Source organism: Artemia franciscana, chromosome 12 (assembly GCF_032884065.1).
Source record: "Artemia franciscana chromosome 12, ASM3288406v1, whole genome shotgun sequence".
In the NCBI taxonomy this organism is placed as follows: domain Eukaryota; kingdom Metazoa; phylum Arthropoda; class Branchiopoda; order Anostraca; family Artemiidae; genus Artemia; species Artemia franciscana.
In genome coordinates, this window is record NC_088874.1 from 22,369,924 (window position 1) to 22,382,506 (window position 12,583).

The 12,583-nt window shown below is 35.7% G+C and overlaps 2 protein-coding genes across 4 annotated transcripts in view; one reads left to right on the forward strand and one right to left on the reverse strand.

The window, feature by feature from the left end:
- The window catches only part of LOC136033870 (protein HIRA homolog), a 126,712-nt gene that overhangs the window by 31,173 nt on the left and 82,956 nt on the right, over positions 1 to 12,583 (forward strand). The window lies entirely within an intron of this gene.
- Positions 8,234 to 10,738, reverse strand: LOC136033875 (uncharacterized). Of its 2 annotated transcripts, none has more exons than XR_010619043.1 (2): positions 10,526 to 10,738; positions 8,234 to 8,747 (listed from the first exon to the last, which is right to left on the reverse strand). XR_010619043.1 is itself a non-coding variant. In XM_065714848.1 (2 exons), exons 1-2 carry the CDS (start codon positions 10,433 to 10,435, stop codon positions 8,321 to 8,323), a joined length of 471 nt encoding a protein of 156 aa, XP_065570920.1. In that variant the 5' UTR covers positions 10,436 to 10,450; the 3' UTR covers positions 8,234 to 8,320. The 2 variants fall into 2 exon arrangements, 1 of the variants encoding a protein (XP_065570920.1); XM_065714848.1 differs by lacking the exon at positions 10,526 to 10,738 and adding an exon at positions 10,392 to 10,450.

The following is a 12,583-nucleotide window of genomic DNA, read 5'->3' on the forward strand; positions in this document are numbered from 1 at the left end:
GACGTTTACTCCATACCTCGTAGGCTGTCTGAGTACGTAGTTCATGGCTATTATGAATACAAGTTGGGATAATGTACATCCTTGTTTGACATCAGTCATAGTTTTGAAGTATCTTGTAACTCCGTTTTCTGTTCGTACATAGCATTCTATTTCTTTGTACAGGGCGATAATCCGTTTTATTATCTCGGGGGGTATTCGGTAGTATTTGAGGATTTTCCATCAGATTTCTCTGTCAACCGAACCAAAGGCCTTTTCTAGGTCAATGAAAAGAAGATACAGCTTTTCATTCCATTCCTTTGGATCTTCAACCAGCATTCTCAATGCAAAAATTAGGTCTGTACATTATCTTGCTGGTCTGAAGCCGTGCTGTCCATTACAAAGATGTTGGTCCAGTTTCTGCTGTTGGCGCTGTAGTATAATAAGTGACATAATTTTACTAGGTATTGACATTATGTTAATGCCTCTCCAGTTGCCACAAACAAGGGCGTCGCCTTTTTTGAAGAGCTTAATAATAGTTCCTATCGTCCAGTCACTGGGCATTTTCTGGTCGCTCCATATCTGAGTTAGCAGCTCAACCCAAACTGTCATGCAGTCGCGGACTGAAGTTTTCAGCATCTCAGATGTAATGCCATCTACTCCTGGCATTCTTCTGTTCTTTAGCTTTCTGGCGGCGGCTATGATTTCTTCTGGAGACGTTGGCTCTTCATTTACATCAAGAATCATAAATTGAGTGTCAGAAATTATATCTCGGTGATTGATCAGGTTCTCGAAGTGCTCAATAAATTGCCTGTTGTCGGCCCGGGCACTCTTCTTTACTTGTTTGTCTATTTCTCTATGTGAGTCTCGCAGACAAATCATTTCAGATGCGTCTGAGGAAAGTTTGATGCGTCAGAATGGAAAGTTTGGCTGATTATCTTGCATCAAAAAAAGGGCTAGGTGCCTTTTTAATAGTTGAAAGTTATTTGAGGGCAACTAACCCCCCACCCAGGCCCACCATTTCTGTAAACACATCCAATCAAAATTTTGAAATAGCCATTTTGTTCAACATAGTTAAAAAATCTGGAAATTATGTATTTGAGGATGAAGCCCTGGGGGCATATAAGCTTTATATATAGAAAGTATGATCGTATGAATTTCAGAGGGGTTTATTGGATTGCAAATTAGAACGTTTTAGTGTCTTTTTTTAGATTCAGAGTGATGGGAGGGTGGATACCCCCTCCCACCTCGTATTTTTCCGAAATGCATCTGATAGAAATTTTGAGATGACCATTTGTTGCCGTAGAAACTCCGAAAAAGTCTCATTCAATTGGAAATTGAAAGAGCTAGTGCCCTTTTTAATAGTCAAAGTTGATTGGAGGGCAACTAACCCCTCCTCCCACGCACACCATTTCCCAAAGCACATCCAATGAAAATTTTAAGATAGCCATTTTTTTTCAACGCAATTGGAAGGTCTGGAAATTATGTCTTTGAAGGTGACCCCCCCCCCCCTGCAGCCCTCGGGGCAAGGGTTTTGATATACCCTGGGGCATATAAGGTTTATATGAAAACGGTGATCGTGAACTTCAGAGGGGGCTCTTTAGATCGGTAATCAGAAGTTCTAGTGTCCTTTTCAAGATTGAGAGTGATCGAAGGGGGGATACCCCCTTCCAACCTCATATTTTCCCAAAATACATCTTATAGAGATTTTGAGATGGCTGTTTCTTGTCGTAAAAACTTCGAAAAAGGTTAATTCGATTGAAATTGAAAATTTTGACATAGCCATTCTGTTCTGCACAGTTAAAAGGTCTAGAATGTCTTGGACAACCCCCATACCTTCTCAAAACCAGAACATAATTTGCACTTTACCGAAAAAAAAAACGGCTGATGATTGTCAGTTTAGTATGCATATACTGATATATTCCTTGAAATTTTAGTAATTTCTATTTATTAAAGTTAAAGTGTTAACAATTTTTAAACGTATCTTGTCGTTCAATATCGTAGGATGAAAGGATTAGAATGGCTTTTGAGTCTTCGACGGGAAAGTAAATGCAAAAGAGATATTTTTGTTAAAAAAAACACAAGCCAAGATAAGTTTGTTCTAAAATAAGATTAATAACTGATAATTATAGATTATAGCTATTATAGCTATTAAGCTTTTATATAAAGAAATTATTATTATTTTTTTTTAATGTGCTGCATTACTCATATTTTGAGATAGCCATTTCTTCATACCAGTCCAAAGATCACATAGCGAGGCCTTTGGGATTCACACAACCCCCCCCCCCCCAGAGTCTGGGGGTCAGGGTTGTAAGTTATACTCCGGGGGCATATAAGCTTTTTATGGAAGGTTTGGTTGTTTGAACTTTAGAGGAAGCTTATTTGATTGGAAATATATAGTTCTAATTCCTTTTTAAGAGTCAAAATTGATGTATGGCAACTAGTCGCACCCCCTCCCTGACAAGCTGTTTTCTCCAAACGCATCCAATCAAAATTGTGAGATAGTCCTTTTGATCACAATAGTCAAAAGAGCATATAACAATGAGGTCAAGGTGGGCGCAACCCTCCAAAAGCAAGGTGCAAGGGTTGTAAGTTATGCCCCGGGCATATAAGGTTCAATTTATAGGTTGTCAAAGAGCATAGATTGAATTTTTGGGGTGTGATATTAACTTTTATTTTTCAGGTCAACTTCAGAAGCTATACAATTGAATTAAAAAGTACTATTTGTGTCAGGATTAAAAATTGTTGAAAAAGTTTCCAACATACAAATAGCAATCCATACTATGGATTGTTCTAGAAAAAAATTGAAAAGATATTAAATGTCATTTTTTCCATGAAAACAACTGTAAATAAAAAAACGAACAGAAATTAATTTAAAAAACTTTTTCCACAAAATAAGTTTTTCGAAGAAAAGTAAAGAGCTCCATTAAGCCAAGAATGAGTAAAAATAAAAATAAATAAATGAAACTCAAAACGAACAGGAATTACAATAAATAGCCAAGTCAAACTCAAAAGGAACAAAAATTAACATGAGTAGGGCTGATAACCCCCTTGCCTTCTCCAGACCAGAACACAATTTGCGCTTTACTGAAAAAAAAAACAAATTACGTTTGAAACGTATACGTTTGAATATCAAATTACGTTTGAATATGTCAATAATATATCAATAAATATCAGTATAGGCCTATGTCAATTAAACTGACAATCCGCGGTCATTTGTTTTGTTGTTGTTGTTGTTTTTTTTAAGATGTGAAAACGTCGCCCCCCCCATATCTAATATTTTCGTTGTATTTATTTGCATTTTTTTTCGTGTCTTGCTCCTAAGCGAATACGCCTTCCCAGCTAAAAATCTTGCGTACGAGCATGGTCGTAATTCTGAAAACCTTTGCTTATGTCCAAACAAATCCAAAGCTTGATTTAGATATACCAGAAAAAAAACTGTTGAGCAAAATAGGTTTTACCACAAAACTAAATGAAGGCTTTACCTTAACTTCTTTGACAGATTGAGAAGGGGAGAATAGGTGTGGGTATCAAGTCATAGCTAATTGTAGAAAAAGCCAAGACAGATGGTCCAATTGAGTGAGAGACATTTCTGGCATTCTCCCATTTTCTTGATTAAGAAAAGAAAAAAGAAGTTTAAATTACAAACAATCCAAATCGAATTAATAACATGTTGAACACCAAATCAAATAGGATGGGAAACTGTAGGCCTGAGTTAGCTTGGGAAAATCCTGGTAGGATAAAGAGTTTAGTTGACTTCAATGTGATAGGCCGTTTGAAGACAGAATTTTGCTTTCTTTACCCTCTCCTGAATTTTAGAGTTTGAACAAAAATAACACCCGCATTTTTGAGTAAAAGAAGATCGCCAAACGACTTTTTAGTAAGTATCAAAGCCGTAAGTATACTTTTTTAAGGGTAATATTAATTTAAAGAGGAGGAAAAAACAACAGACAAAACGAGAAAAAATTAGATGTGGCTATCATCCTCAGGTCATTTAAGTGTTAGTACATTACTTGTTTCATTACAAGACGGCTGCTTTTTGTAAATCCCAGTGAAGAAGTTTGATTAACCCAGTCTTTGAAATTTTAAGCAATAGATTTAATAAAAAATAAAAAAAAAACAATTTTATTTTGCAAAATCCTAAGTTGACAATTTTGAAGAAGTTTTGTGGAGGATTCGATTTTAGAAAGGTTTCGGTGATAAGTGATGATTTTTGGGGATTTGCGAGCTCAGTATCTTTAGGGGGAAATGGCTGAATATCAGTGATCTCTGAAATATTCTGAAACAGTGGAAGCATTAACTCTTAACACCTTGTCATTATTAGTACTTTTTCGGGCTAAATCTTCTAGACTTTTGATTCTTGTTAAATATCCCAAAAAAACTCAATAAGTTTGATCTGTGTAATGGGGAAAAACAGAATTGTCTTTTGCATTTGGTGATAATCAGCTTAGCCTGAGCGGGAGAACCTACTGTGTAAGCATATTTTAGTTAAGTATATAACATATAGAGGTGGTTTGGTTTGGTTAGGTATATAAAATAATACGTTCTGGGCGACCTGCTTTCCATAATTTTATTCTGTAGTTTCCATAATTTTGTTTATAAAGTATTATGTTTTCATCGTATTTAGGTCTGTTTCATTATTAACCTACCTTCACTGCTTAGAGTTTTCGGGATATTTATTACCGTAATTTTTTTTTTACTTTCTCGGGAAGCTCCAGTTTCTGTTAGTGCCTATGAAGTCTCAAAAGGCAAACCATGTGCATTCGAAGTGGTTCTTTCCTATGGTTTTTTACCGTACTTTTTTTTTTACTTTATTTGGAAGCTCCAGTTTCTGTTAGTTCCTTTAAAGTCTCAAAATGCAAACCATGTGCATTCGAAGTGGTTTTTTCTTAGGGTTTTTTTTTTACTTTCTTTGAATTTCTTTGAATTTTTATTTCTTTGAATTTCTTTTTGAATTTCTTTGAACTTTCTTTGAATTTTTACTTTCTTTTACTTTCTTGATTACTTTCTTTCTTTCTTTGAATACTCCAGTTTCTGTTAGTTCCTTTGAAGTCTCAAAAGGCAAACCATGTGCATTCGAACTGGTTTTTTCTTAGGGTTTTTTACCGTACTTTTTTTTTTACTTTCTTTGAATGCTCCAGTTTCTGTTCGTTCCTTTAAAGTCTCAAAAGGCAAACCATGTGCATTCGAACTGGTTTTTTCTTAGGGTTTTTTACCGTACTTTTTTTTTACTTTCATTGAATGCTCCAGTTTCTGTTAGTTCCTTTAAAGTCTCAAAAGGCAAACCATGTGCATTCGAACTGGTTTTTTCTTAGGGTTTTTTACCGTACTTTTTTTTTACTTTCTTTGAATGCTCCAGTTTCTGTTAGTTCCTTTAAAGTCTCAAAAGGCAAACCATGTGCATTCGAACTAGTTTTTTCTTAGGGTTTTTTTTACCGTACTTTTTTTTACTTTCTTTGAATGCTCCAGTTTCTGTTAGTTCCTTTAAAGTCTCAAAAGGCAAACCATGTGCATTCGAAGTGGTTTTTCCTAGGGTTTTTTACCGTACTTTTTTTTTTACTTTATTTGGAAGCTCCAGTTTCTGTTAGTGCCTTTAAAGTCTCAAAAGGCAAACCATGTGCATTCGAACTGGTTTTTTCTTAGGGTTTTTACCGTACTTTTTTTTTACTTTCTTTGAATGCTCCAGTTTCTGTTAGTGCCTTTAAAGTCTCAAAAGGCAAACCATGTGCATTCGAAGTGGTTTTTTCTTAGGGAACAGTCAAATCCGGTGATCGAAAAGCTGTTTTTTCTTTTCATTCGGTTAAATTCGTCTGAAAAAGCCATAACACAAACAGGGCTTAATTTATTCTGCTATCATACAGAAATACTGCCATAGATGATCATCAGCTGCGCCAAAATGACATTTTGGTTACAGTTTCCTCTACTGTCGAATGTATTCCTTCAACTAATCCTGCAATTTCGTGCTTTTTTTCTTCTCATCATTAGATTTATGCCCTGTATTTTCTGTGGAATTCGATTAAATATCATATTGTTGTCTTGATTAAATAGCATATTTTGCTTCACGATGTTTAAGCTTACTCGGTCTGGAATTGATTGTTACAAATATATTCATCGGACTATCAATATGTTTTAAAATCTTAAACAAATGAGATATAAATAGAATCCATAAATAAATAAATAGAAGCATAACTCCCCTGTGTCTTTGCTAAAATAAGAAAAAAACCGTACAAAAAAGGAAATTTTTTTTTATTTATATTTGAAAGCTTTTTTTTCTGAGGTTTGCTTTTATTTAATTGCTCCCGGCTATTGCTGTTTTCTCGCAGTTATTAGACTGTGACCATTTGTTCTTTTAATTTGTTTTTTACAGTGATAAAAACATGACCAAACTGGTAAACCTGTGAGTGGAAATAACTCTTGGTTGACAGAAGTGCGGTTTGGGTGTTGGAGTAGTTGCACCAATTCATGAAAATATAAGTGGACAGTGAAATTTTTTTTCCATTTTTAACATGAAAATGAATTTTATTTTTGAAATCTAGGAGAAGGGGGACATTTTGTTTTTTTATGATTTTTTAGGGGGTGTAAAGGGGCTAACCTCCATTGATAAAACTCAGAAATCCTCACATATTTCTGGATCACGGAAAGTGCAACCTACCTTCGGTTTTGCTTACAAGTTGGCTGGGTTATTAGAGGGGGTTCCTTTTGTTCTCCAGTCTTACCGATTGAAAATCCTCTTTCGATTTTGGTTTGAAGCAGCTTGCAACATGTCAGCACCTCTTTAATTTCGATTTAAACGGGTTGCAACATCACTAACTTTCTGCTTGAATGCTGGTGGTCTGAGGAGCGGGAGGGGGTTTGAAGGGTATTGGATCCACTTTTCTGCCTCCAGTAATATAGATAAGAAAATCTTAGCTCGATTCCGCTTCGAACAAAGTGAAAATTGCCATATTTTCTCCAAAGAACTTGCAGTGGGAGGATGGAAGCGTTGGAGGGGCCACGGGCCTGCTTTGTGTCTCTTATGATACCGATGATAAATTCTTCTATGATTTTGGTTCAAAAAGATATGATTTGGTTGCCAAGATAAAAATATGATATTGGCACGACCAATTTAGAACAAGATCAAATTGTGATTTGTTTCCAGCAGCTAAAAAGTCGCTTGTGCCTTCATGGGGGGGGGGCTCTTTTAGAGAAATCAAATGTCCACTTTCATCCACTAGTCATATAGATCGAAAATCCTTACCTGAATCCGGCTAAAGCAAGGTAAAGCATATCTATTTTCTACTTTTCAAGTTGTTCCGAAGACATTCATCAAAGGGGGTAGGGGCACTAAAAAGGTTCAAAATGTAATCTAGACACCAATCTCTTTTTGTACAGTTTCCTTGAAGGAATCAAATGAGATACATTTTTGGCTGACTTAGGCAAAGCATTCCAGGCTCTATGAGAGGCAGTAAGAGTAGATGCTATAGTTTTTGAACCTGTAAGAAAATTTCCCTTTTTTGGATTTGTCAATTTTTCTATTTACTAAAGAATAACCTATTTGGCAATGGGACCAGGGAATTATGGCACATCTTTAGCGGTTTTAGATTGTATTCTCATTTAAGTTTGGAGGTAATGCCTGCTTGTTTCCCTGGGTGAAGAGAGCTGTTCACCAGAAAGCAGAATTACGACTTGAGCGACCGAAAAGTAGACGTAACACTTGAGACAACTTTTACTGACATAGACTGTAAAATTTTGCTTCAGTTCACAAACTGTAGGCTCTGGATCATAGACAATCGTAACCCATCATCTTTGTCCCAGGCTTGCATTATACATAGCTTACGAAAATGTAAATTTGTATTCATCAGTCTAGTCTGTGCTCTAGACTTACCGTAAAATCTGCTGAAGTTGAATCCTTAGAACTTTCTCAAAATAAATCGAAATCGGTGGCTCTTGAAAGGAATTAGAACAAAACTTTTAGAAAAAACTAGAAAATTAGAAGCAACTTTCAACACAACGAGACTGCAGTTTTTGGGGAAATTTTTCCAATAGATTTTAGCTGGTAATCACTATATTAACCTTGTAGAAGTTTTGGCTTGTTTGTCAAGTTTATAGTTTTTATTAAACTGCAAAAAAGATGTGTTCTTATTTCTTTTTTGTTAACTGAAGATTTCTTTTCAGAGGGGCCACTTTTGCATTTTGGAAACGTATTCCAATTTAGACAAGAGCCAAGTACGTCTGAATAAATAACAGTTCCTAACAAGATATGAAAATCACATTAATATTGAGCTTGCAAGCATCGTCCTTTTCATTTATTTCTAACTTTCGATAATAATAAATAAAAGGGAATCGCACATTACAAAACATTTTATTAATACTCATAGCTTGAGTAATCGGAGTAGGATGAAACATACTTTGGAGCCTCATACCTCGGTGGCTCATAAGATGGGGGCGTGTACACGCCTGGAGTTACCTTTGGTGGTGTTATTCTTGGTGGTTTGTATGCTGGAGGCTGTATTTTCGGTGGAATATATTTGGGTATGTTAATTTTGGGAGGTTTATACTCTGGAGCTTTGATTTTTGGTGGACTCATGTAACCGGGTGTCAATTTTCCTGGAATATATTGTGGTGGCTCATACTTCGGTGGGTAATACTCTCCTGGTATATATTCACCTGGGTACAATTCTCCAGGCTCGTAGTATGGACGGGGCTCGTAACTGCCATAATCAGGGGTGCCGTAGTTACAATCGGCAACTGCTAAACCAATGAGGGAAATGACACTCAGAAGCACCTTCATCCTGAAAAGGAAAGAAGACAGATACTTTTATTTGTACATCTCTTATCCCAAAAGCAAAAAGATGTGATTTTTTAATCTATTGGTATAAAAAGCAAGAATACTTTGCTAAATTACTAGTCTGAATTTGGCACACATTTTTTCTTTTTTGTCTTTATTTTCTGCATTAAAAAAATGCTCTACTCTGAAAAAGTGGTATTTCATGTGCCACACTCGATGTAGGTTAAATAGGTGAAGATTATTGTATGAATTTTTGGACAAACCTAAAAAGATGTACTTTAAAATTTTGATCAAGAAGATATGTTAGTATTACATGTTTTAATTTTATTGGTAGGGGAGTTCGGAGCTTTGAAAAAAAGGCGAGTAATTCTGCCTTGTGATGTAAATTACCACTTGAAAAAAAATTTAAGGGTACAGTGAGTGTAAAATAATAACCAAGTTGTTGGCTTGCTATTTCTGTGTCTTACTCAAAGGATATATCCAGGTTATCCATAAAGCATTATTAAGACACTTTGGTAAAACACTAATTTATATATTTTGTTGTAATCATTATTTATAAAACTTTTAGTTCTGCGAAGAGGCATCGAGGCCATGCTCGATCTCTTATCGTGTTCGCTGGTGTTCGAGTATATTCGCACGTTTGCCTCACAATGGTGGCAAAAGCATTAGGGACTCTTTGCCTTAAGTCAGCAATGTTCCATAGCCTTATCTTTGTTTGATATTTGATATCCTTTGCGTAATCCTGTAAATAGATGTCTAAGGGAGATATCTGGTGAATGCGGTGGCCATGGAATTGTTCAATCCCTTTCAATCAATCCATCGACCTAAAAATGTTTGTTTGAGGGACCGACGAACAGGCAGTCCATAATGTGGTCACCATCTTCCTGGGAAATGATGGTGGATTGAAAATTCAAGTTGTCGTGGCATATATTTGGTTAGTAGGTTAAGGTAAACATTTGTGGTAATTTTTTCCTTGTTGAGGAAAAGTGGACTAGTTTCTGATTGCAAATATATCCGCTCCATACGTTCACTTTGAGGTATGAAGGTGAAGCTTGCTTGTCAAACTCTTGTCTATTCATTTTGCTCAGGTTGTACTTTAAAGTCTTTACCCGTAAGTTCAATCGTAAATTTTAATTAAACCCAAACTTTAATAAAGTAGGTATTAAAATAAGACAAACCCGGTAAAAATATCTTACCCTCCTCGTTCGTGTTTAATTCTTTAAAATGTAAAGATGCCTTATAGATACCCTGTATATTGCATATCGCGAAAACGTCTTATTATTCAAAGTTTGAATTACGTGGGTATACATTGTCCATGTTTGACAATGAAATTTCTTGGATATTGTGTGTCTTTTTGCAAAATGTAGAACCGATTTTTAGTCATAACAGAATAACAGAAATCGCCCTAAACGCTCACCCTAAATGAAATCACCATACACGTTCACTTAAAAATGTACAATAAAATTGATGTTTCAAATAATTTCTTTTAGAGCAATCTGAAGGAAGAAGCATAAGTAAAAACAATTTACTATGGATCTGGGCTGTTGATATATTTTACCATACTATAAATGGAATTAATATTCAGTGATTCGATCTGTATTCCGTATATTTTGAGTTACTGCTGATAGAGGTGGTAACGGGTACTAACCGATTAGTGTGAAAGGGCCCGTCGCTCGCATGCGGTATTTTCATTAGCTTATTTTGAAGTACTAGCTACTCAGCCAAACGAGATTTTGTAGCATTTTAAGTATTTATAAAAGATATAAATAAAGCAAGTCTTACCTTTCGGTCTGGTTAAATAGTCAGTGCCGAGTCCCAAAATATAAGTAATTTCGAAATGTATTTTTTTTTTTTTTTTACTAGGAAAAGTACCAGGTGTTTAAAATGTTTATGTTTGTTGATGTTAAAGTAGAGCACGGTGATATCGCTTTTTAACAGGTGTTTCCATACAGTTCTTTTAATATTTAATTCTAATTTCAGATTAAACTGCATGGAATCCAATTAGGGTAGTGGTTAAAATTATTGTATTTTTTGGGGGGGGGGAGAATGAATCTACTTATGTTAGCAAAAATATAATAGTTTTAGTACTTGGGATCAATGGCGTATTTAGGATTTCGCTCGGGGGGTAAGTACCAGCTAAAGATTCCCGGAACTCTAGAATCCAATTAGGGTAGTGGTTAAAATCATTGCATTTTTTGGGGGGAAAAAGAATGAATTTACTTATATTAGCAAAAATATAGTAGTTTTAGTATTTGAGATCAATGGTGTATTTGGGATTTCCTTCAGGGGTATGCACCAGCTAAAGGTTACCGGAACTCCAGAAACTTACCAGCTGCTAAGTATATTACTGTCATAGTCCACTTTTTGAGCTTATTTATTACTATGCTACTAAAAAAGATAAAATAATCAGATCTATTAACCAAGTTGAAACGCGCTAATCTTGCTAGTCCTTGATTCAGATACAGAACGAGATAATCACTATAGATACTCTGCATTTTTATTTGTCTTGATTTCCTACCGCAGTCTTTAAAATATCATCAATATTCACCTTGACATTACGATTGATAGACATGTGTACAAGACCTTTCAACCTACCCTCTCCTATCTGTTTTCGGAGGTGTGTTTTAAGCTGCTTTAACATGCTAATTGACACTGCAGATACCTTGGTAACAAGGAGAGTGAAGAATTGAATCAAAAGTAAATGCACAGTTAAAAAAAACTTATTTCTGCACACACCAAGAATTTCAAAAGCGTTATTGGGACGATAAGACTTGTTCATAGACATCCGTTTGGTTTGCCAGACCGTCAGCTCAGCAAGGAGGCTAGTCTCAGAGAAACAAAACTGCTTTTAGTTTTGCAGCTTCGTCACAACCCTGGGTAACACAGTTTCAACATTAAAACAAGGGAGTAGAAGTTGGATTTGAAATGCTGTGCTCATTGGCTAAGAAATCTTATATCGAGCTCTTCACATAGCTGGTCGAGGTATGGGGAAAAGACGAAGTCCAAAGAGGGGAATGACTAAAAATGGCGTCTTGGAATTGAGGCAAGTGTCCCAACGACTGCTTTTCCATAAATAGAAGGGAATCTACTTCTGCTAGCTCTTTTAATACATAATTGCGTATATTGATATGTTTACAGCTGGCAAGTAGATCTAAATTTTCCATCTGAAGAGAAACGGAAGTTGAAAGCAGAATCAAACCTTGTTTTTCATAAGAATCAGAGAGAAAATGAAGCTGAATTCAGTATGGCTACTACTAAGGACTTTCGCTATTAGACCTGTATCAAACTGGTTGTCAACAAAGGTCGCCAGTACTCCAGCAACAGCAAGGAAAAACTCCAGAAAAGAGATAACGTTACATGCCTTTCAACTCATCATGTGTCGCAAAAGGGAAGGATCTTCTGTGTTTTGTATGTGGCAGAACATATAGTATAGCAGAAGCTAATGACTCAGTTTGTTTCGTGGAAGTGGAAAAAACGACTTTTCTAAGTATCCATATATATTTGAATCAAATCCAGTCTGGGGGCATTCACTAAGGCAAGGTATAAATAATGCAAAGCAATATGCGTGTAAATGGCAAGTAGATACTGTTTTGTATCTCTGCTTGAACGCCCTTGTGCAAACCAGACATTTTAATACCTCCACAAAAGCCAATTCCAATTATTTTTTTTATGTCTAAATCCAAACCCTAACTCCAAGAGGGGGAATGAGAACTGAAGTCGCAGTTACCGTTCTCATTTCTTTATAGGCCTTAAGAGAAAGGTCTTGATTCAAATAACGGGAAGATGCACCCAGGGTTAAGAAGATAGGGGACAAACAATGCAGTTATTGTTGTCCAACAA

What these genes read in the sequence shown, in the direction of transcription:
- LOC136033875 (XM_065714848.1), bottom strand. Translation starts at nt 10,435, where the DNA reads ATGAAAATACCGCATGCGAGCGACGGGCCCTTTCACACTAATCG. An exon ending in GGGCCCTTTCACACTAATCG is followed by an intron (nt 8,748 to 10,391) that starts GTTAGTACCCGT and finishes TTTCCTTTTCAG; the next exon opens with GATGAAGGTGCTTCTGAGTG.